At 40.9% G+C, this 25224-nt stretch overlaps 1 protein-coding gene across 1 annotated transcript in view; it reads left to right on the top strand.

Moving 5' to 3' along the window:
* PHLPP1 (PH domain and leucine rich repeat protein phosphatase 1) overlaps positions 1–25224 on the top strand; it is a 206556-nt gene that overhangs the window by 120802 nt on the left and 60530 nt on the right. The window contains exon 4 of the mRNA XM_080685114.1: positions 12849–13015. Within this exon, the coding sequence (XP_080541240.1) occupies positions 12849–13015 (167 nt within the window). The remainder of the gene's footprint in view (positions 1–12848; positions 13016–25224) is intronic.

Here is a 25224-nt window from a genome sequence, read left to right as displayed (position 1 = left end):
CCAGCATGTTTTCAAAGTGGTTGGAGGGGCAGTGATGTATGAGTTTGAGGATGGTAGCCATATATATGTTTTATGGCCCAACGTTACAAATGCATGCTGCATAAGGCCACGTAGCTTGTCCATGTGTCTCCTTGTTGATTGGTGGCTGATGCTGGCAGTTGCTGGTGACTGTGGTTATCACAGTAGTTATCTTCCTGAGGTCTTTCAGTATTAACCATAGTATTTTAACTTCAGGCTTTTTTTTTTAAGTCACTGCAGTGGATTTTTGGATGTCATGATATATTGAGTTAATTCTTAAAATACATAATGTAGGCAAATCAGGGCCACATTTCATGCTGAATTAGAGACCACCTGAAATGATGAGTAAACATCACCCTTTAATATATATGGTGAGTCACAATTGAACTTTTGGTTTCATGTGCTTAAAAATAAGCATTTTATTGTTCAGATTTTACTCAAGAATACTACACTAACCACTTCAGTCAGATCATCCTGGTGTAATAGGATTGAGGTTTTTAACATGTAGATTTGTGTCATTAAATGTAGTAGTTGCAAGGAACCCTTTAAGATTAGTCATCTTTTACACATGTTTCACCTCTTAATTTGAACTGTAATCTAGGGAGTGTGCTGCTTTTTGTCACTGGCCTTTTCGATGACAAAAAGTTGGTTATATTGGTTATAGTGATAAAGAAACTTTGCTCTTAGTACTGTTCTGCTGAGGTGTCCAGGGCTTTTGGGGGAAAATCCTCACTTCACAATTCATACCCATTTTTTAGATAAAGAATCAAGGGCCATTTGACCAAAGACAATCTAGCAAGTCTCTGGTAGAATATGAAGTAGAACTGAAGGTCTGAGTGAAATGGATTTTAGTTTTTAAAATGTTTTGTGATAAATTTGTTTACTTATTTGCTTTTGTATTTTAAAAATTTATTATTAATTTTCAGTTTAAAAAAATCACCTCAAAATAAATATAATTGCACTTCTTGGTCTAAGTCAGTGGTCGGCAAACTGCGGCTCACGAGCCACATGCAGCTCTTTGGCCCCTTGAGTGTGGCTCTTCCACAAAATACCACACATGGGCGCGCACGTACAGTGCGATTGAAACTTTGTGGCCCATGCACAGAAGTCGGTTTTTGGCTCTCAAAAAAAATTTCAATCGTTGTACTGTTGATATTTGGCTCTGTTGACTAATGAGTTTGCCGACCACTGGTCTTAAGTATTTAAACTGAGGGGAAGTTGTCAGGAATAAAGAAGATCGTATTTTATTTTATTTTAAATTAGTTATTATAACATATTTCTAAAGTTCTTATTTTTTAAAGTTAGGCTGTGGTAGGCAGTATAATGTTTCACAGCTGATGATATTCATGCCATAAACCTGAAAACTGTGAATATGTCACCTCATCCCGAGAAAATTGCTCTTGCACTAATTCCGTAGTGAAGCTGTGAGAAAATTCATTATATGAGATATTTGGGTACAGGAAGACTTCAAGGAAGTAAAGGGCAAGCTGCGTCTTAAAGGCTGAATAGGAGTTCACCTGTAAGACAAGAGGGGAAAGGATGTTTCAAGAAGAGGTCAAGTGTATACAAAGGCATTGCTGGGTAAGATGTAAAAAATGTAATCTTATCACAGATGTCTGAGAAGTGTGGAAAACAGAAAATATTAGAAGCTAGGTAAAAAAAATGCTGGCCATTCTAGACTATTTCCTGCTAGTTCTGTTTCATTTTCTTGGGGAAATTTGACTTTAAGTTACCAAATACTGTAACTTTCCAATATGTTAATGGACCTGTTAGATAAAATTTCATGTTACGAAATCTTTCCTTATTCAGTTCTCTTTCTCCTTAACTAGTTGATATATTTTATTAATGATAAAATCATTTCACCTGCAGAATTGATCCAGTAGGAACAGCAAAAGTTCAAATAGTAATAACTAACATTTTAGTTACTTTTTCTATGCACCAAGCACTGTTCTTGATGGTACCATAGTGAGGTAGATCCTCATAACAACTCTGATCTGGTTTTTACAATAAAAGATAACAACTTATGAGGAGATAGTATAATCTCCATTTTGCAGTTGAGGAAACTAAGGTATAAAGTACCCAGCACTGCTCTATACAGAGAGTTCTACTGACTCGCTCTTTTTTTTTACTTGTACTTCTAATGTTTATAGTGGCCTGAAGGGACAAAAACCCCAGTATTCAAATAACAACTGAGATTTACTGAAAATGCCAGAGAAGTGTTCATATACACAGTTGTCAACAGAATTCAGGCAGCTCAGTAGTAGAATGAAAGGTGCTTTTATTCAAGCAATCTGTTGACTGGGGTGTGCTGCTAAGGACACTTGAGCATAGCCACTGTGCTTCGGCCAGTGATCTTCTTAAATGATGACCAAGAGGTATTTAAGAAATCTGAGATGCCTTCTGAGGCATCCAAGGCAGATTAGATTAGTTTCAGTGTTGAGGGGACTACTGTGTCTAATTCTTTAAAAACTGGTCAAGCCCTGGCAGGTGTGGCTCAGTTGGTTGGGCATCGTCCTGTGCACTGAAAGGCTGCCAGTTCGATTCCTGGTCAGGACACGTGCCTGGGTTGCGGGCTTGATCCCTGGTAGGGGGCATGCATTAGGCAGCCAATCGATGTTTTCCTGTTTTTAGTTTAACCTTAAATCAATGTTTCCCTCACCCTTCTTTTCTCTCCAAAAATCAATTAAAATACGTAAGTAAGTAAGTAAGTAAGTAAGTAAATAAATAAATAAATAAATAAATAAATAAATAAATAAAACTGGTGAGATATTCTATATCAGGAACTTAGCATATGTCACTAACCAGATGTCTATACCTGGTTATGTTTTATCTTCCTAAGGGTTTAGTTTTCATGATACACAGTATTTACTTATCTTGGAAGATCCCTATATTTGTAACCCAAAGTACTGAATTTTCTACAACTACTCTGAGTTAAATTCTTCCATGCACTTACCTTATAATTTTATAAAGAATGGAATAATGGAATAATTGAAAATGTATCACTGAGGTCTCTATGTTAAACTTACTGATCTTGTAACTTGAGAACTTGAGCACTGAGGTTTTTGTATTTTACAAACAAAATAAGTGGCTTACTTCTAATGATAGAATAATTTAAGTATGTATTTATATTATTTCTTTTAATCAAAAGTTAGAATACAGGCTTTTCGTGGTTAGCTATCTTTCCCCCTCTCCTTTGTCAAGGTGCACCTTTGGGGAATGCTGCGTGATGGACCTCAGAGACACTCTCAGGTGGCCACTTTCTAAAGAGGTTGTTTACACACATTTTGCCAATAAGGAAATGAGGAAGGAACTCTGAGTTCAGATTTGATCTCCACCCAAGGCGAGCTCTATTTTTCTGTTGTTAACTGAGAAACACAATGGGGTTTGTGTATGTGGAGGGGAGATAACTGTCAGGGTGACACAGTTAATGATTCTGCAAGGCTGTCAGTGCCATCTTCTCAGAGCCTTTTACAGTTGCTCTGACTCAGAGAGAGTGAGTGCCAGGCCTGTATTTCCAGTTCAGGCTGTGCAGTGAGCTCGCTGGACAAATACTACAGCGCTGCCTGCTCTTGGGGTGACGAGCAGGTCCCTGTACCAGTGCCTGGGAATGCCTGCCCATCTTGTCAGTCGAGGGGACTGTCAGGGTTGGAATTGTCACTGGGAGCTCTGAGGTTTGTTTTCTGCTCTGTGTGCTCTTATTGAATGAACTACTGCTCACAGGCTCCTAAATTACAGTGGTTGAGTGTCTGTGTCCTCAGGAGACCAAGAGTTTGAAGACAAGGAGTACATCTCTCTAGTACCAAATACAGTGCCTGGTTCATAAAGGCATATGCTAAATATATGTTGAAAGAGTCCCTCATCCCATCCCTTCCACCTCCCTGGAAAAGAGATGGCAGGATGCCTAGGAGGGGCTCTCAGTACTGGTTTGTCCATATTGTCTCAGTATTGGTTTGTCCATATTGTTTTGGCTGGTGCTTTAACAGTGAGCCAGGTGTTCGTGTGTTTGTTTTCTTCTTCTCCAGCCTGTTGCTCTCTCCATACACTTTTACTAGTATTCTTAGGTCCCTTCTAATCTTAATCATAGTCCCTTTCCTACCCGGATGCTTTTGCCCTCCTCAACTCCCACCTCTCGTTTCTGCCTACTAGTGATAGCCTCTCCATATCTTCCCGTTGTTTTTCATCAGTTTGCCATTTCATTATCCCTAGTGGTTTAGAATAGTGTAAATTTGTATATTTTATTTCTTGGTGTTTTTCCCCCCATATCATTTAAGGCAAAGAAATGGAAAGATGCTAGAATTTCAAGTAAGATTTACTGGGTCCAAAATTGACTGCTTGATATGTTCCTGTTAGGACATTATTAATGTATATGATTTTATAGGAATGTTTTCTGTTTTTTCTTATATTTGTAGAATTTTTTAAAAGAGATGATTGCATGTTATGGAGCAGTGAGGATTTAAATTTTATTAAAATTAGAAATTTTTGTTTGATATAACACTTTCTTGAGGATGAAATAGAAAATAAAGTTGTTAGAATTCTTAGCTAATAAAGATTAATAAACTTGCTATTCTCCTATATAATAAAAGGCTAATATGCAATTGTCCCCTCGGGAATTCAACTGACCGGGAGTTCAACCGCTTGCTATGACGTGCGCTGACCACCAGGGGCTGGCACAGAACGAAGAAAGGAAGGCCCAGCTTGGCCGGCAGCCGGGGGAAGGAAGGCCCCAGCTAGCAGCCAGAAAGCCCTGATCAGCCCTGATTGCCAGCCAGGCCTAGGGACCCTACCCATGCATGAATTTTGTGCAGCAGGCCTCTAGTTTAGATTATTAATAAATATTCTAAATTTATATTTTTCTACCCCTTACTTTCCCAAAGCATTTGGGTGGGGAGGTGAGGATGTAAACTAGGTCAGTTGAGGTCAGTAATTTTTTACAGAAGTCAAGTAAACTCCCCAGAGACTACCCCTGTAGCCAGGGCATAATTTCCCAAGCCACGGAAGGCCAGACCAGAGCAATTAATGACTCATAACGCCAGTTTACGACAGTCCTTTACTTGATACAAGCAGAATTATTTGTGCTATTTCAGCTGCTTTGACCAAGCCTTTCAGAGTCATTTTGCTTAACTTGAATACGCCATACACATAACAAGGATAAATACCACTTTACTAAAGTATAGTGGGGACAGAAAATCACATGAATATCATTCTGAACTCTCCCTTGCCTGTGAAAATGAGTGTCCGCTCGGTGAACGTGAAGAATGACGGGAGTGATGCAGGTACAGTCCTGTTGCAAGAGGGGGGTGGTTAATTTTGAAAGCATGGTGGGCATAGTTAGGGATAGGAGAGATATACTGGGTTAGAAATGCAACTCAGCTAGAGTCATAACAGATGTTTTTTAACATAAATGTCCTAAAGATTGGCAAAGAAACCACTGAGGAAAAGTGCTGCGCTGAGAGCATGTTAGAAATGTATGGATACCCTGTAGGTAACCTGAAAAGTTCATTGTTCATATTATCATTTCTATTTTTACCCTGAGATGTTCCTTGAGGGAAATATTTTGCGGGCCCAATGAACTTTTTTCATACATGTTTACAAGTCATTTGGAAAAGAAGACAACCTGAGCAGGTGGTTGGGATTTATGTTCATTTTAATATATCTCCCAACGTATGTAGGATCATGGGGACAAAAAAAAATAAATCCCATTTAATTTACTAACTCAAAATAACCAGCCTTAAAAAATGTTTTGTTGTTAATACAGACTAGCACTGATTTTTTTCCCCAAGCTACAGTTACTTTGAAATTAATTCCTTTGTGTGTAGCTCACTGATGGTCTGTGGGGCTGCATGTAGTGTGTAGTGTAGTTCTGCCTTGGTCCGAGTGAGTTTTATCTGTGTGACCGCTCAGTCAGCAGGAGCAGTGGCCTGTGCTGTGGTCTTTTCTTATCTTATAGATGTCTGTGGCCTGCAGCTTTGGGCGTTGGTCTAGGGATCCTTGGTCTGCAGGGGCTCTCCTGAATTTCTAAATGAGAACATTTTATTTGCAACAGCTTGTATAGCTGGTCAGGGCAGGTACTGTCTATCGCACTTTAGAGAAGGAAACACTGGAAGACATAGGTGAAGGAACTTATCCAGGGCCACATGGCTAAGAGGTAGAATTGACTCGACATGCCCTGCATTTTGTTATAACTGTGCCCTTCTTTATATCCAGCTGCTTGGGCCTCAACTTTGTCATCCACTCTTTTGCTGTTTGGGGGTGTAATAGAAGTATAGTAATAAGGACTTTATATTCTAACTAGAGGCCCGGTGCACAAAATTCGTGCACAGGGGGAGGAGGGTCCCCTCAGCCCAGCCTGCACCCTCTCCAATCCAGGACCCCTTGGGGGATGTCCAACTGCTGGGATCAGGCCGAAACCGGCAGTCGGACATCCCTCTCACAATCCAGGACTGCTGGCTCCTAACTGCTCACCTGCCTGCCTGCCTTATCACCCCTAACTGCCCCCCCTGCCAGCCTGATCACCCCTAACCACCTCTGCCTGCCAGCCTGATCGCCCTTAACTGCCCCCCGCCAGCCTGGTCACCCCCAACTGCCCCCCCTGCTGGCCTGGTCGCCCCTAACTCCCCCCCCACCCCCCGCTGGCCTGGTCGCCCCTTAATGCCCCTGCCGGCCTGGTTGCCACTCACTGCCCCTCCCCCCTGCTGGCCTGGTCACCCCATGCAGCCTGCTGGTCAGTCGTTTGGTCATCCCTCGCTAACCCCCCTGCCGGCTAGGTTGCCCCACACAGCCTGCTGGTGAGTCATTTGTCGTCCCTCATTAACCCCCCTGCCGGCCTGGTCACCCCACGCAGCCTGCTAGTAAGTCATTTGGTCGCCCCTCGCTAACCCCCCTACCAGCCTTGTCGCCCCACGCAGCCTGCTGTTTGGTTGTTACTGTGAGGGCATCATGACCAATTTACATATTACCCTTTTATTAGTATAGATTTGAGTTCCTTTAGAAGTTCCTTTTCATAACCAAGATTTGAGGGGATTCCTACCTGTGCCTGTTTCTTTAATTTTCTTGCCAAATTTCTGTAGCCTCCTTTAAACTTTTCCTGTAACCTTTTAAAATTTAATTAGGTGCTACCAGGTAGCATCATCACTGCCCGGGTGGACAAGTTGTGTGAGGTAGGAGTGGGTCCAGCCTACGATGTCAAGGAATGGTGCCCCCCCCTTCCCACCCATGGGACCGCACCCATTCATTGCCTGAGGTCTGTATGTGGTCAGCAAATGGTCTCCTCTGCTTAGCCCAGAAGGACTCCTGTCCATCATTGCCGTCTTCACTCCCCATCTTCATACCTGGGGCTGAAGCTTTTCCTAAGGATAGCATCTCATTGTGTTTGCTCTGTTCGGAAGGGTTATGTTATTATTTTATCATGGAAGTTAGAGGAACTTCCCTTTGGGCAAGATCTGAACTGTGTTCAGGTCCTGACTGGATGGCATGTTATTAACAGCACAGGCTCTGGTTCACACTTGAGTTCTGCTACTGGTTTTGTGTGACCTTGGGCACCCTGTTTGACTCAGTTCAACCTGCATCTTTGAAATGAGAAGTCCTTACTTCACTGAGTCATTGTGAGATTAAACTAAATATTATGTCTGAGGCACTTAGAAGTGTGCCTATCACAACTGCAGCATCCACTAGAAGTTAGCTTTTATTGCTGTTATTACTGCTACTTGCTGTGAGGTGTATAAAGTAGCTTTCTGATACATTTTTATTACTTGTTTAGGTCTTTCTTATTTGGGGAAGGATCTTGGTTTTAACAGGTGGTTTGTAGGTAACCCGGCTGGTAGTCTTTTCACTAGGACAAGCCAGTCTTCTTTGTGGTGGAGCCCTGTGTGCCTAGGCGGGTCTGGACATAAACACTTCAGCCTCCCCTGGTTGCAGGGACAGGACTGGGCAGAGGTACAGCCAGTGGTCACTTTTGTGGTCACCTTGGCAGCTCACTGCTCCACTGCCATCAGGGCTATTTAATTTCTGTTCTCACCGTGGTTGTTCCCAGTGTTGCCACGCCTCCCACAGACTGCTCTTGCTTGTAGCTCTGTTACTGTGGTTTCTTCTCCCTGGTTTCTAGCAGGAACAGCTTGCAGTCCAGAATGAGGAAGGGAATCAAATACAACCTGACATTTAGTCATTATCTTTCCAAAGTTGTCCAAAGGGAGTATTTAGTGTGATGCTTCAGTGGAAATAGAATTGTCCTCTTCTAAGTAATCTCCAGCTGAAAGAACATATGGGAGGGGTTGGGTGCACACTGGTGAGAAGGGAGGGGTCATAAAGTAGGGCAGTAGCCATCCTTCCAGCAAATACTTCTGAGGGTTGTACCAAGTGCTGAATATAGGGTATTTCAGTGAACAAATAGGCAGAAATCCTGCACTTTATAGTTTCTGATCTAGAGATAGGGCCTCTTCTCAGAACCTCCCTGCATTTCTCATTTGCTCACACGAAAAGCTAGTCTTTACAACGACCTGAAGGGCTCTGCAGGATCTGCTGCCCACCCTAACATTACCTTTCTGACCTCATTACAGGTTACTGCCCCTACCTTAACCTCTCCATTGCTGTTTGTCATATAGTTTCCTTTTTCTTACTGACATTTTTATTGCAATTACATTATTTTTTCTAATTAAACACACACACACAAGCACACAGGATATTACAGTTTCAATGTATCACCTCCTGGTTGTCAGTACATTGACACAGTTCTTTCATATCTTCTATTTTTCTTATATGGAAATAAACATTAGAGATAAACTCCAGCTCTCCTATCTTCCCATTCCTGTTTCCATTTCCCTCCCTGCCTATCTAGAGGCAATCATTATCATTAATTTGCTATACGATCAACATATGGTTTATAGTTTTATTGCCCACATAACTATAATAATAAAAGCGTAATATGCTAATTAGACCGTATGTCCTTCCGGATGACCTTTCAGATGAAGCCAGGGCTGTGAGGGAAGCCCGGGTCCCAGGTGCCTGCTGGCGGCCGGAGGGAAGCCCAGGTCCCGGGTGCCAGAGGTAAGCCCAGGTCCTGGGTGCCAGAGGGAAGCCAGTTCCGTCAGCCAGGGGAAGGAAGGCCACTCTTGCACGAATTTCATGCATCAGGACTCTAGTTCATAAATAATATGTGGAGTTTTGTGTGCTTGTGTTAAAATGTTTTCATATGGCATTATACTGTATAACTTTATACTTGCTTTTTTTTATCAGTTCAGATCAATGCGTATGAATCTAGCTTATTCATTTTAACTGCAGCTCTCTCTCTCCTGGCTTCACACTATATACATCCCAGAGAAGGCCTTCAATAAGCTTAGCTTAGGTCACTCTGTGGGTTAAGCAGATGGAGGACTCTGATTGCTCAAGCCTGGAATACATGCCTACGCCTATAGCCAGAGGGTCATCTTACTTATTTGCAGCTCTCACCATGATCACATGTGTTTGAAGGATTGTTACAGGAAAGAAGTGGAGAAAGCATTTGGGGCAGATAAAAAAACACACATATTTCCACTCAAGTTTCAAACTTGAGCTTGGACATGAAACCTTCTGGGACCCCTTCCTGACAGATCATGCTCCCGGCAGCCATTATCATGCACCATATCATAACTGCCCTCTCCTCATGGGGTGTACTCGTTCGGAGCAGAGACTGTGTCTATCTTGAATTGCTGTACCTCAGGAAATAAAAGGTGCGGCACAACATTGCATGCTTAACACATATTTTTGAATGAATGATTTCACCAATTGTAGCTTTCATGTGTGCACAGTAATTTATTTCTAACCTCAAACATGTCATCAGCTGAATATGTTTTATGCAAATTTAATTCTTGGGACTTTCTTAGCATTGGGAGAATTTGGATTGAATGGATGTAAGATGCGAACCATTCTATTTGGAAGTAGTTGTGGTAATAATAGCAATCACCACTTATTGAATGTTTTTCCTGTGCCGGGCATGTAGATACAGGTGTCATCTTTATGTCCATTGTGCAGATGATAACACCGGAGCTTGGAGAGCCCCGTGATCTGCTCAAGTCCTGTCTGCTCCTAAGTGGGGAGCTAGGATGTGGTCCACATACTGACCAGAGTCACACTCCTCAGACCATGCTCTCTGCCTTCTCTAATTAAGAAACAGAAATCTTGGGTTTGGTAATAGAAAAAGGACCTCAAATTTGATCATATATAAAGCTTTGATGAAGATAAAGAGCTTGAGGGAGAATCAGCCAGATCTTTGAGCATTATTCCCATGGCCTCTCTCAGGAGAGAAGGCACCAAGGTGTGTGTACATGGGGCTAAAGCCACGCGTTGTGGCCTGAGATGGCACCACATTACCTGGAACATTGAGAGAGCATTTGAGAAATACAGGTTGCCCAATGCTTTACTGTCTCCAGCATGCCATTTGGTCTTTAGCCCTGGGATTCTGGCCATGGGAAGGGTTATCTAACCAGAAAGACTAGGAGTATGTGGGTAAACATTTAGATAAAATGAATTTTACTTAAAATACCTACATGAAGCAAAGCACAGTGAATTTTTAAGCAGCTCCCTGAAACTGTGGGAGGCAATCAAGAAGTTTATAGCAGGCAAGCAGTGGAATCTGATTACATGCTGCCGTTATTATTAAAGACTAGTAGCCTGGTGCACGGATTCGTGCACATCAAAAGGAAATTGGGAGCCCGCGCCCTTGTGCCCGGGGAGTTTCCACATTCCCTGAGCCGCTGGGAAGTCGTGTGGGGAGTCTGTCCTCCTCCCCTCAGCTTCCTGAAAAAATATTTCCAAATGTTCCTTCTACAGCCAGGGTTGTGCCTTGCCGGCCGGAGGTCCCCAGTAAACACCTGGGGCCATGCTGAACGCTTTCCACTGCTCAGAGCCAGATAAGAGATGCTTGGAGGTGAACAATACAAAGTCGGGGATCTTGGAGGGAGGGGATGCTTTCTCTCCAACAGCCCCACCCTTTAGATCCATCTCTGACTTTTACCCCGATTGTCAGTTGCCACCTTGTGGCCATTTCTTTATTGTTGCATTCCTCTGTAGCTCTGGGGCAATTGGTAAGAGATGAGATTTTATCTCTATGCCCGAGGCAGAGTTCCAGGAGCCTGGCACCGATATCAGGCTCGTCCTGGTAACTCTGAGTGTCCGTGTTTCATCCATTCCCTGGAGATTATACCTGTAGGTTTATGGGGTATGTGCCTCACAGCAAGTTCTGGCTGAGCTGTGGGCGTCCCCGGGGCGGGTACTGCCAGGAGATGGGGGAGGGGGGAGGTATCCATCCACAGGAGTTGCCATTCGTGGGCCGCCTGCCTGCAGGAGCCACCGGGGATCTGTGGGGAACGAGGGTGCCAGGATGCAGGCCAGGCCTGGGAAGGGTGCGATGGCAGCTGAGGGTGGTAGGAAGGAAGGAGGGAGAGCCGGATCGCGGTCCTGGGTAAGGTGGGTTCTTAATATTTCAGTTCCACATGGCCCTGATGCCTGAGGGGGAGTTCCAGGGGGCCAGTGTCAGTATCAAGGTCATCCCAGTCACACGCAAATGTTCCATGCTGCATTTGTTCACAGTAGATTGTATCAGCAGAGTATAGGGGGTGATTTTTCCACACAACTCCCAGCCCAAGTGTGGGGCTGCCTGAACCGAACAGGTCAGGCCAGCACCTGCTGGTGCCCCTCCGCCCACTGGAGCTGACCAGTGCTCTGCAGGATCCAGGAGCAGGTATTTGGTGTCAGGTCGCGGACCTTTCCGGGAGATGGGGCCGGGGCCAGGTGGTAGGTGGAAGTTGCGAAGGGCTTGCCCGTGGACACGTGTGGGTATTGGTCATTGGGCTGGATGTCACCAGCACTTGCTCTTGAGATGGGCGCCTCTGTGGGTTTTTCTTGAGCCTGCATCCGGAGACCCAGAGGGCAATAGGTAAGAGGTGCAGTGTAGCCACAGGGTCTGAAGGGAGAGTTCCAGGGGCCGGTAAAGGCTGATCTGTGGTCATTCCGGCTACACCCTCACCACCCGGGTGTTAGGACTGCAGTCTGTTTGCTGGAGGTTGCACCTGCCAGAGGCGGGAGAGGCTCATGCGCCCGGCTTCTGGCTTGAGTGGCTCTCCCGCTGAGGGAGTGCACTGACCACCAGGCGGCAGCTCCTGCGTTGAGCGTCTATCCCCTGGTGGTCAGTGTGCGACCGGTCATTCGGTCATTACGGCGTTATGCTGGCTTTTTATATATATAGAAAATATGTACAAGACCACTAATGGTACTTTTCTTTATTGACACTGTTTTAAATCAAAATATACAAGGATTTTCATAGGTTCAGTCTAGATCTTCGTGTCTGTCTCCCAACCTGGTATTTACTCTAAAGTCTTGTATTATTTAGTTCTGAATTCATCTCTTACAATGGATGTTTTCAGGAACATAACCCCTGAAAACAGTTGGAGGTGGTTACTGATATCACTGAACTTGATAGGATAATCTGTGCTCTTTGTAACCTGTCTGCTATACTAGGTTACTGTAAGTTCCTTCCAGGCAGGGACACTGTTTTCTGCTTTTAAACTATACTGGGGGCCCGGTGCATGAAATACTTGCACAGGTAGGGTCCCTAGGCCTGGCCGGTGATCAGGGCTGATCTGCGGGGCAAATGGTGGGGTGATCAGGGGGACCCCTGCAGGCACCCGCCCTGGCTGGCCTGGCGCCGCCTGCTCACCGGCCCCATTTATATTTGGACGACTAGTGCTACTTGCATAGTATGTCTGTGTTCCCAAATGGGCTTATCTTATTTCTATGCATAGAAAGCAGTTATCTGATAAATGGGTGGAGTTATAATGGAATTGTGTTTCTATCCCTTCTAGGTTGCATCACAGCGTATTAGCTCAGTGGACCTCTCCTGTTGTAGCCTGGAGCACCTGCCTGCCAACCTCTTCTACAGCCAAGACCTCACTCATCTCAACTTAAAACAAAACTTTCTAAGGCAAAATCCCAGTCTGCCCACTGCCAGGGGGCTCAGTGAACTGCAAAGGTGAACATGCAGAAATGGGTCATTCAAAAGGGGAGGGGTGTCAGCTTCCGGTTGTTTCTTGAATATTCTGACTTAAAAAGCTATAGTGTTTAACTTTCAGAGGCAGGGTAATAGGACTTTATTAGTAAAGACATTAGCAATTCTTATTCTGAAATTAGTTTCAAGGCTCTTGCCTTTGAAATGAATGCTTTATGATATTCACTAATGGGATAGATTTGTATAAGAAGAACATTTCTCTTTAAGTCACTTTTATTTCTTAACCGATCTACAAGTGGGTCAGTGAAAAGTTAATGCTGTTTGGTGCATTACTTCTGAACTACAGGGGTTTGATCAGATTGAATTATTGCTTTTGAAATTCACAAAAGGTCAGAGTTTTTCTATGAGACGACATTTCCTTAGAAATTTAAGAACTAAGGTTTAAATCCATTAATACCATCTAGGTCAGTGGTCGGCAAACTGTGGCTCACGAGCCACATGCAGCTCTTTGGCCTCTTGAGTGTGGCTCTTCCACAAAATACCATGGCCTGGGCGAGTCTATTTTGAAGAAGTGGCGTTAGAAGAAGTTTAAGTTTAAAAAATTTGGCTCTCAAAAGAAATTTCAATCGTACTGTTGATATTTGGCTCTGTTGACTAATGAGTTTGCCGACCACTGATCTAGGTCATCCTAGATGTAGTGTGTAGATGTCAAGAGTCTGTGTTAAATGACTAGGGTCTGCTCCTTTGTTACTAGAGAAAAGGCACTTTATTTGTATGCATTTAAAATAGATTTAAGAATTTACCATATTCATATCCTTTTCCTTTTTTGGAGCAATGATCAGTCTTGATTCTGTAGTAAATGAAGTCTTTGAGACAAACATTTGTTGTAAATACATGAGACTATAATTGCAGAAGAATGTAACTTAAATAAATAATGAATGGTTCACTTGTTCTTAAATGACCGATAGTGATCAGAGATTAAACTATGGTAATTAATCATTGTGATTATGTGTTTATGATTTTTAATTCCAGGAAGAATAATTCAATAAATGTTTATTATAAAGTTTGTGCAGATATATAGGAAAAGGGAAGAGTATTTTAATGGTCTTTTCTGATAATTGTGAATATTCTTTTGATACTATCACAAAACGTGACAAGCAATCATTTCTTAAATGTTAGTTCCAATGTAGAATCTAAGACTCTACTAGTGAACTTTTAAAATTGTTTTACATTAGGCTCTATTGGTTTTTCTCACACTTTGAATGGGTCTTTGCCCATGCATCATTTTACTGCATTATGTATTGGTCATTTGGAAAATACTGGTTTGTTAGGTAATATAGATATTCCAAATGTTAACACATTTCATTATGCAGTTTCAAGAAATCACAGTTGTTAATATTACCACACATCTCATCAAAAAAATATTTGTGTTGGAATGTTGTCAAGCTCACGGTGGAAACAAGTTTTCCAAAATTTTAATTTCAATTGAAAGCTGGAAAGCTGTCCCTTGGCAGCAAATACTGTCAGTTGTTTTTCCTGAATTGACCTTTTCCCTTCATTGTAGAGGAAGTGTCTGCCAGATACCCAAGTCTAAATAACGAGTTTGTCAGTTATCTTTTCAAGTAAAAGTTGTATTCCATAAACATCGTGGCTTGTTTGGCTCACAGCTCGAATAATCGTACAAGTGTTCTCCTTGAGATGACCTTCGTGCACTAGTATATAGAAGTGCTTTATATGTACTTTCCATGTTATCACCCAGAAAATAAAGATATCGACTCACAGGTTGAGATGTAATACAAATAACTTCCTTGCATCAAGGACAATTTTAAGTAAAACTGGCATTACAAATTTTTAAAAATCTTTTTGCTATGATCACTTGCTAGCGAAGAAGTCAATGACAGCTGGGACAGTTTGGTGCTACATTGAATTAATTACACAGGCAGTCAGAACTCCAGTAAGGAACTGGATGTTCAAGCACTTCCTTATCCTTCCTTGGAGCAGATAGGTATGATGAAAGGAAGGCACAGCAAAATCCTGATCCTAGGTTTTCATATGCCCTATGCATTGATTATAATATTTACTGACACTACTATAATAAAGTTACTATGATGGTTTTGCCAAAGGTCACATTATGATTTGGTCTGTTTTGAGTTTGGAAATTATTTTGAATTTTTGTGTGTGTTTCACAGCAGTATATATAGGTTTTTGCACTTCATTACGGAACATCAAGAACTTTGTCTCATTCTGTTGAATCCTGGTGTCTCAGAATAGAAAACGGTGTTAGAATTCATGCAAACCAGTGCTCTTATTTTAGGCATGAGGTAGATGGAGATTTTAAATGCCAAATTCAAGTTAGTGGTCATTTTATGGGAGGAAGGTTGGGGATGGGATTAGGGAATGGTTTGAAGAGAGTTTCAACTATGTCCATAATGTTTTTTTTCTTTAAAAAAAAATTAGTGGCAAATATGACAGAAATTAGTGGCAAATATGACAAAATACTAATATTTGAAAAAGCTGAAAAGTTGGTACTTGGATGATCATTCCTATTGCCTGTATTTTTCTATTTGTATATTTAATAATAACCAAAAATTTTAAACAAAAGGCAAATCAGAATGCTTCCATATTCTTGGGGAGGAGGGAAAGGATATGATGCTCCCAAGGAGCCAGCATTTGTGGACTAATTAAGTAAATAAATACCAAGGAGCCAGCATTTGTGGACTAATTAAGTAAATAAATACCTAGAGGGGTAGACATTTGTGGCATCGCCTTGCCTGTTCTTTCAGTCTCCTGATTGTCTCCCATTACCTGTTGATTCTCCACCTATAAATGCCTTTCTAACCCCCCCAAAATAAAAAATAAATAAATATCTTTCAAAACCATCCCCCTTTCTCCTGTGCTCCCCACCCCTCAGCAAGCCCCAGTCCACCAGCTATCCGAGGAAGCACTTCCCTGCTCTTACCTAGAGTTCTGCAGGAGCTTGGAGACTGGTTGTCTCACTGTCATTTTCCCACTGCAGTTCATTCTCTCTACTTTTCTTGCCTATTGCTCTGAATTTTTAAAAATTTAAACATTTCCCTCATCAAGCTAATATATATAGATTTTAAACATTTTTATAATAAGCAATAAGACCCATAGTAAGAATAGGTGTGTAGAACTCCAGCCCATCCTTTCATCCAAGTCCTGCTCCCTAGGCAACCACCTTTGAGTCCTTTTGCTGTTTTCCTCCATCTTCTGAAATAATATGTATATACTTCTCTTTAAAATTTTTTTCATTATTATACATTACATGCTGACATATTACAATGGAACATGAGACTTCAACTCTCTTACATATGTTGCACGCCCCCTGCCCCTCCCCACATGTAGAAACTGCTGTTTCCCCATGCTGTGTAGAGGTATTAGTTTTTAATTGACTTGGCGTTGAGGGTTGACATTCTTTTGAACATGGAACCATGATTCACAGCTAAGGCACTTAAATGCAGTGATTCCATTTCCTTTGTTGTGTGCTGCTTCTCTTTTTCACAGGTGTGCTTTCCTTTTCCTCCAGTATCCTGAGCTTTCTGGCAGCATTATGCCCCTCTTCTTAGCACCTCTTCCAGGGACAGGCTTCCCTCTGTGAGCTGGAGCTAGTCAGTCCTTGCTCTGCAGACCTACTGCACAGCTGCTGTCCTGGGAATACCTTTGCCATTTTCCTGGGAATTCCCTGCTGTCTCTCCTTTGTGGGACCCCTAGTTTTCCTATGTCTTGTGACTTTTTTCTTCGTTTACTTCCTCTTTTTAAAGGAATGTCTTCTAGGATCTTCCTGAGAAAGGGGATATGGGGGCAAATTTATTAGACACTGTATATCTGAAAATAGTTTTTCTTTCACACTTGATTGATGATTTGGCTGGCTTCTAGAGAGGAAAACATGTTTCCTCAGAATGTTGAAGCCAGTGAACCATTGTTTTCTAGCTTCTACAGTTCCTGTTAAAAAGTGTTGTAAGTGATCTGTCTTTTGTTCTCTTTTTTTAAATTAACAACCCCCAAAGGATTTTAGGATTTTCTTTTCATGACACTCCTTATTTCAGCCTCTATGATGAATACTTGATCTGAAAAATTATGTCCTTCAGTTCTGGAACTTTCTCATTATGTGTTTTGGTGATTTCCTCCCCTTTGGTTTTCTCCTTTCTTCCTCTGAATTCCTGTTAGTTAGGTGGGACCTCATTGTTTGTCCTCGGATTCTCTAATTTTCCTATCTCTGTCTCAGTGCCTTTCCTACTTCTTGACAGGTTTTATCTATTTTGTTTTAACCTTTCTGAATTTTTGCTGTCTTTATTTTATAAGAGCGCATTCTTGTTTTAATTTGTTTGCATTTTAATAGCATTCTGTTATTTTTTCCATGGTGCATTTTTTTCTCTTTCTGAGGACATTTTATTTACTTATTTATTTCCTTCTTGCACTGTCCTGATTCTTTTTTTTCCTGTTTGTATAGGTGCCTGACTTTTTTGTTAGAAATTTGAGTGAACTGCTTGGTGACCATTAGCTCTCTATTCCTATTTAATGGTGAGTCACTGAAAAGTGAATCTGGTGCCTTGGATGGTGGGCGGGGCTTCTCCACCATACGGATTCATTGTGAGGGCTGTCAGGGCAAGCCTTGTGGTTTCATTGGGAAACTTCCAAAGACAGTGTCTGTGGATCTTTTCCCTAGGGCATGTCAGTTTTACTGGAGAGGAATCCTTTGGTCTTTGGCCTGGGCAGTGCATGCCAAGATTCGGGGAGCTGAACAGGAAAGAGAACTGGAATCTCAAGGCTTAGCATGTAGATTTTTATTTGATCTCCTTTTTTGCAGAGCAGTGTTTTCTATGATGCCTACTGTCTTTGAGCCCAGAACTCTCTGGTTTACTTTCTTCTGGGGAATAAACTGTCTCCTTCTGGAATTGGGGAGATGATACGAGGTCTAACACCCCCTTATGTAACGTTTTGAACGTTTCTTTTGTAGAAGTGTAACAAAACAAAAAACATAGAAAAGCCACAAATGTGAGTGTACATTTGGGTTTACAAAAATAATAAATCAATTTTACCAGTACCTGTATTGACAAAATATTACTGCAAAGGTTTCTATTGCTTTTTTGGCTTATTTTTAATATCAAGAAAAATGATCTGAAGTATAATAATGTTACATGCAATAAACATTGATATGGGGGGGAGATATGCCAAGGGAACTTGGTATGTGAGGGCTGAGCAACTGGTGCAGCTGCCGTAGCACTGCCCTTTGGAAAAATGATGCTTTAAACCAATTTCTTTTCCACCACATACTTCTACAAGATTTTTGGCCCCCACCTGCATTATCCAAGAAAGGTTTCTTGCTATGTTTCAGAGTAGTAAGTGTGCAAGTGTATGTAAATATGCACAGACATACACACACATACATTTAATGCTAGGGACTTAAATTTTAAAAACTCATATTTTTACTCCAAAGAGCATTCCTGTATTTTTATGTTCATGCAGTTACTATGCAGTTTTGAGAATATGCCATTTATCTAATTTTTATTTGTATGTTTAAGAAATTAGTGCTAATCTAGTGTATGTTTCACAGGGAACAGTTTAGAGAGTTCCCAAAGGATAATTTATTTTCATGTTTTACTTAAGTCTCAAGGAATGAATATTTAGATTACAATGTTAGGGCAAATGTCCAGGGAGAAACTTTTTAGGTACAATACATTTATAACAGGCAGGCATTCTGAGACTTTTTCTCTTAACTACATAGCCCCTTAATTTTGCTTCCTATGGCAAATTCTCACTTTAAACGAATGAGCTATTTTCACAGAACATTTAAACTGGTATTTGCAGCAGCGTTCTAAATCTGGAAAGATGGCATGCTGATGTACACACACAGGTCAGCGGTTTCAGAGGGAAAACGCTGTTCTTGGAACCACTGCTGTTTGTTTTTCCTTTATTGGCATTGGAACTCTTCAAGTTAGTTTTCAAAATACAGGAGAGGCAAAATCAGTAATTTTTGGTAGTTTTAATGGGTTCTTTCCTGATTATGTCACTAATAATTATAATGCATTATTTACTTCTCTTTTATTAGTACTCTATATATTAACTGTATCTCCATTTAGATGACCCAGCTGGTATTAGTACCAAGATTGTTATTTGCAATGGAGAATTATTTTTAGTGAAAGTTTCTTTGTAAAGTCAATGAAGACAGCAACTTTTTGCTGGTTTAAGGGTCCTGTCCATGTCCTATCTTTATTGTTTTTAGTAATGTATCAAAGCAGTGTGAACTAATTCCTACTAAATTATATTGGTGTTCAAACATTTTGCTGTGCTGACAAATTTAGCTCTTTCACATTGATTGTTTATTAGTGTCAGAAGTGGTAACATTGCATCGAAAGTCCTAGAATTTGTAAGTCCTTCTAGATCAGAGAGCTCTTCCTGGTGATATCCCACCGCAATGTGTGCAAACAGCAGTGCAGAGAGCAAACTCAGAAGCAATGTTTGATCGTAATAATGTATGTCTGCATTCCTGACAGCTTCATCCATGGTATTTGTCAAGTTTGCCACTTAAGTTGAACTTAAATGTCTTCATTTTAGGTAATTTTAATTTACTCATTACTTCTACCTACCACTTTTAGAGATAAGCCTATATTTTAATAAGTATTTGACAGATTGATGATAATTAAAATACACACACTTAAATTGCTTAATTCTATGCGTTGGAAATTATAAAATCATTACTATCAGAAATTGGTTATGTTTTAGTTGTGTTTGATAGCTGGTGGTTATTTATCATTTTCATCCATTAATACAGGAGGTGGATCTGCCTTCCAGCTCTTGCTCTTTGTAAGTGAATTGATGAGAGAAACAAAGCTAGATCAGCTAGAGGTCCCAGCAAGTTCTAGGAATTGAGTTATTTTTTTTAATAGGAGGATTACTAACTTTAGGTAGAAGTTGATATTTCAAGTTACTTAATAAATCATGTGTATCTGTATGACTATAGAATTATTAATGTGCGTCTGCCATATGTGATTCTTCAATTGGCACACACACAAAAGAAACGGTACCACCATCAGCTTTTTAAAAACATTCTCCTTTAGATACTGAATTTTGTTATTATTTTGCTACTATTGTGCCCTCATAGTTTCACAATATTTTATGCAATAGTTTAAAAAGAGCCAGTTTTAATAAGGACATAATGCCTAGGATTAGCACTGTTGTCTTAACTTTTAAATATTCAAGGTTACATTTATGTTTGCCCAAGTGACTTACAGTGTAGATATCATAAGGAAAGAGTTTACTGCAGCCTGTCCCCTTTGTTACTTCACTGTCTTCTGTTTTATATTGTCTGCTCTGCCTGGCTTTGAGTTCCTAGAGGGCAGAAGTCAGTTCTTCCTCAGAGGGAGGACCTCTGGCCAGGTCTTGGCAAATGAACATATATGTGTATGAATGGTGATGGGAATTGGGTTTTCCAGCTCTGTGTTAAATGCACCCTACTTCTTTGCAAAGAGTATTAGTAGCAACTTGTAGAAGGAAGTGAGACTGGTAATTTATCACTTTTTATATTTCTCTTTGGATGAAGGTGAGATGAGAAGACAGCCTGCATAGTGAGATGATGCAGAAAACATTACAGAGGAAAAGATGCAAGTTGGAAAAGGAGATGGCAGCTTTAAAAATCTGTGGGTCTGTTCGCCATTCTCTAAACATACCTCAGGTTCACCCTGCAAGGAGGGGGATGCTCCTGACTTTATATCTATAAAACCCAGGCTGCACCTGGTGAATCCTCCCCACCCTTCAGAGCATATTTGTAATGATTTTTGTTTCTTGAAGCTTTTGGTTATTTGAGTTCCATGTGACCTATTTCATTCCTGAATTGTTAGCTTTCTTTGTAATCAGTGTACTTTATATATAGCCCCTTAATAAGTATTTGTTGAATTGAATTGCTGGTTTTCCCACCACTAATGATAATCAGAAGAATATGATCCATGCAGAAGAGAGCATCCAAAAATGTTTTGAACAGTGGGACCATTTCATATATTTAGTGCTTGAGATTACTAATTTAAGGGTACAGTAGGCATTCAGAATGATTGTTGATCAATTGCATTACATTTTATGGCTCCCAGAGATCAATTCCAAGGAATTTAGGAGTAAGTGCATGATTGTGCCTTACAGGCTGTGGTATAAAATGAGTATAATGTCACCTAAAATAAGATAAAAGATTATCTTTGGGTCAACAAGAGAGTGAATTAAAGACTTGGAGGAAAGCAGTGATTTGAGCTCTAATTAGATGTGAAATTTGTTCTAGCTGAAAAGAATAAGGGAGATAGGGAGGTGTGTGGAGTTTTCAGATGGGAGAACAGTGGGAGAGAAAGAGTGAGATTGAGTTGGGTGTCCAAGTATGTGGGTGTAGTAGAACGAAGGTTATGAAGAAATGAGCACAGAACCTCACAATTATGCCTGGAATTTATTAAGTACCTTCCTTTCTTCTTAGAAAGTGTGATTTTCTACATTTTTAGTCCCCATGGAGTGGGAAACCTGATCTTATTTCCTATTCTGTTCTTTCGGGGATCTGGCATTCCAGAGCTGTGGAGTTACTCATGTAATTACTTATCCTCACCAAGAGTTCACATTCCCAGGTTTTTATAGAAAGAGATTTTAATTTTTGTTTTTGTCATTAATTTTTGAAAACTCACTTTAAATGGAGATCAGGATACAAGGAATCAGGACTAGCATGCTGAAATGTTTTTGCAGCTCATTTGCCAGACTTAAACTGCAGTACTTAGAACAAAGTCAGCTTCTTTGCAGATGATCTGCCATATAAAAAACATTACAAGCAAACAGGAGGTGCCAACTGCTGAAGCACAAGCACAAGCCGATGTATTAAAGAAGAAACACTTAACCCAAGTGCTGCTCAGGGGTAAAGAGAACCTTGGGAAGGAATTACACTTCTGGGGGTGGGAGGGGGCTTGCCACATGTTTAAGGAATGTCATGGACTGTATGGAATGCCCTTCTTTCAGTTAACTCCTCCCCCCACTGGAGGTTCCTTTCTTATACAGCTTTGCTTTCAGATGGAATTTTGATCCTCTTGGGAAGCTTTCCATTTCACACAATTTCCATTTTCCTTCCCTGAGCCTTTGATCAAAGGAAAGCCTTTACTTGGTGCTTGAGGCACTGAGATAGTGTAGCCTTGGGTCCTCTCCTTGGTGGCTCCTAACCTCATTTCTGGCAATAATGGCCTGTTTTCTTCTTCCCTTCACAGTGCATTTAGAAGGGAGAGTTCAGAGAGAGACAAAAGATTTATTTATCAGGCAGACTGTACTAAATTACAGTTTGCCCTATTGACTTTTGGGGATCCTTTAAGCTGTTCTTTAACATTTTTTCTTCCCTTAAATAAAATGTGGGGCGGGATCTTCAGAAGCCTTGGCTTAATTCCAGTGAGGTTATTGTATTCTGGCCAATTCCATTCTTCTGTTTGTTTTAATTGAGCTCTGTCTGGACCCTCTCAGCTCTAACTTGACTGCAAGAGTTTAACGTTAAACACGGTATTTGCATGATAACCAACTTTCCCCTCCTTGTGGGTCTTAGGGGAGAGTGATAAGCATGCAGACAGAGGGCCAGCAGATGCTTATTGTGCAGTTGTTGCTGGGAGAGTGTCATCATCGCTTGGAACTTAGGAGCATGGTTAACATCATTACTGATGACTTCTGAAATAACTCTTTGGTTGCCAGTGTGAGAACACTGATGGAAAGCAGTAATGCTCCTCTTTCTCATCACAGCTCCTTCTGGGGCTCCTTCTCCACCCTCATGTGTAACTTCTGAAAATTAAAGACCCACGAGAGTTTCTGTTTTCCTAAGAGTGCTGGTAATTTTGATGTCACTCACCATGCTCTCCATAGTAATAGAGCTTTGAATGGGAGGAGTCACATGCCTGTGGTCATTTCCCACGGGTGGGTTAGGGTTTCGATGCTCCAACTGGCAGGATATTTGACTGACCTCTCAAAAGCAGGGCACACCCATCCCTCCCTAGTGCTGTTTTTGGGACAGATAATTAACGAGAGATTTAAGGAAAGTCTGAGTTTCCAAATAGTTCTTACATTTTTCTGTCAGAATGCACTCTTTACCTACAGAGGGAGAGAGATGCGTGCATGTGTGTGTTTGTGTGTGTGTGTGTGTGTGATGTATGTGTGGGCTGTGTGTGGGAAGTGCAACAAGGGAAGAGGCGATGTTATTTGATTTATGTGATATACAAATGCATGCATCAAATGCATGCATCGTAGGAAAGATTATGTCACTCTGCTGCTAAAAAATTTTCACAGGTAAATTGCAGTGTCTTCTTCTGGAATTCAAGGTGGTCTGTGATTAGTTTCTAAGCGTCCTTGACAACTTTAGAGTTCTTTGCTTAACAAAATAGTTTGCTTACTGTTTCCCAAATACATCCTGTAGCCCTCCAAGTCAGTGTATCTGACAATATGATTCATGAGATGCTTGCATGCTAATTACCTGGGGGGTTTAGGAAACAGAGGAACCTGGTTTTCATCCTAGAGCTGCTGAATCAGAACCTCTGGTGAGGTGGTTCAAGGACCTGCATTTTTAACAGTGCATGCTCAAGTTTGAGAAACAGTCACGCCACCCTATTCTCTTTGAATGCTCTCTCTTCCAGTCCCCATCTGCCTATTGAACTCTGTTCAGATCCCTTAGATAAAAGTGAGTGTTCTCTTCTGGAAACAGTCATGATTTTTTTCCCTCAGTAAGTTTCATCTTCTGCTTTATGTTATAGCATCTTTGCTCCCAAACTGTTTCAAGTTCTTGGAAGGTGAAAACCACGCCCAGTCCATGTTTGCATGCTTCACACACCTTTGTGCACAATAAGAACTCAGAAAATGTTTGGTGAATGAATGGTTCAGTCCTAGGATCAGACTTTTGTATACCCACTAAAGTTTTGGGTGTTAGATTTTTTTCTGTTTAATTACCAGATATGCCTGGGCTATTCCCAATATGAACTTAAGCTACTCATAGCTAAGCACATTTTCATGACATAATTTTTATCTGTGGCTTTAGCTTATACTCACTTTTTCCTTTGATAATCTAATACCCATGATAGAGATGTCCAGTTTTCATTTTTATATATCCCTGTATGACTCAGCTGGGATTTTATCCAAGTATATTATGTGGATCTTCCTTACTTTGAAAAGAGGAGTGGAAATAGTGATCTGTCGCCTTCCTTTTATATAAGTTTTCTTTTTACATTTTTGTTATTTGTGCTACTAGTGTGGTAGTTAATATGAAACACCCCTCCAACAGTATTGCAACTAAATTGGCCAACTGCAGCACATCTGTTGGTGAAAAAATGTAGTCATGGATAAATTGGTAAAGAATCCATTTCATAAGAGAGATGTTTAACTGTAACATGATAACATATTTCTTGTCTTTTTTATCATTAGTATATTGCCAATTTATCAGTCAGAAAATGACAGATTTATGCTGCTATGACATTGTTTTCATGAATTAGATGGTGCAGGGTTACTGTGCATCTAGTGACTGCTATTTCCACATGATTGCTGTCTCATGGTTTGGAGTGACTTTCTGTATAGAATGTACTTGATTCATGGGAACCTGCTCCTGCACGGCCCTCCCCTCTCCTGCATTGACTGTTGTATTCATAGGACTCATTTAACCTAGGGTCTGGTACAATAAGTGCCTCCTGTTGCAATTATTTTAAAAGGGGGATTAAAATAAAATTTCCTCTCTTTAGGGAATGCTTTAATTCGCCTTTACAGCAATATGTCCACTGTAATTATTGCCAACACTCAGTGTTCTTGATTTCCTTGATTATTATTTCAGAAAAATTATGTCTATCAGTTGTAGCTTTGGTATACTTATTCTGTTTTTTAACATCTGCAGCAATTAAGAAAATTTTGCTCAAATCTTTTTGTGGCTGTAAATCTTCATTTTTATCCAAGTAAAATATGAATGTTTATTTTTGTTTCCTTATTCTTAAGAGAAGGTTTTATGCTTATTTTGCTTGTATGGAAAGTCATTTATGATGGCTAGGCTTAAGATGAGATGGATTCTGTTTGTTTTGGCTTGAGTGTTGAGAAGCTGGTCATGTGCCCCATTAGCATTTGTGCGATTGAACCTCCCAGAAGACCCTGGCAGGTGCTCACTGGAAAGGAGGCTGGTGGATTGCAAAATGAAATCATTGCTGCACAAATAGAGATGCTGAATTCTTTGGAACAGAATGGCAGACATAAGT

This window comes from Plecotus auritus (genome assembly GCF_963455305.1).
Source record: "Plecotus auritus genome assembly, chromosome: 8".
Classification (NCBI taxonomy): Eukaryota; Metazoa; Chordata; class Mammalia; order Chiroptera; family Vespertilionidae; genus Plecotus; species Plecotus auritus.
The sequence above is the reverse complement of the archived record's forward strand: the minus strand, read 5'-3'. Positions and strand labels throughout refer to the sequence as shown.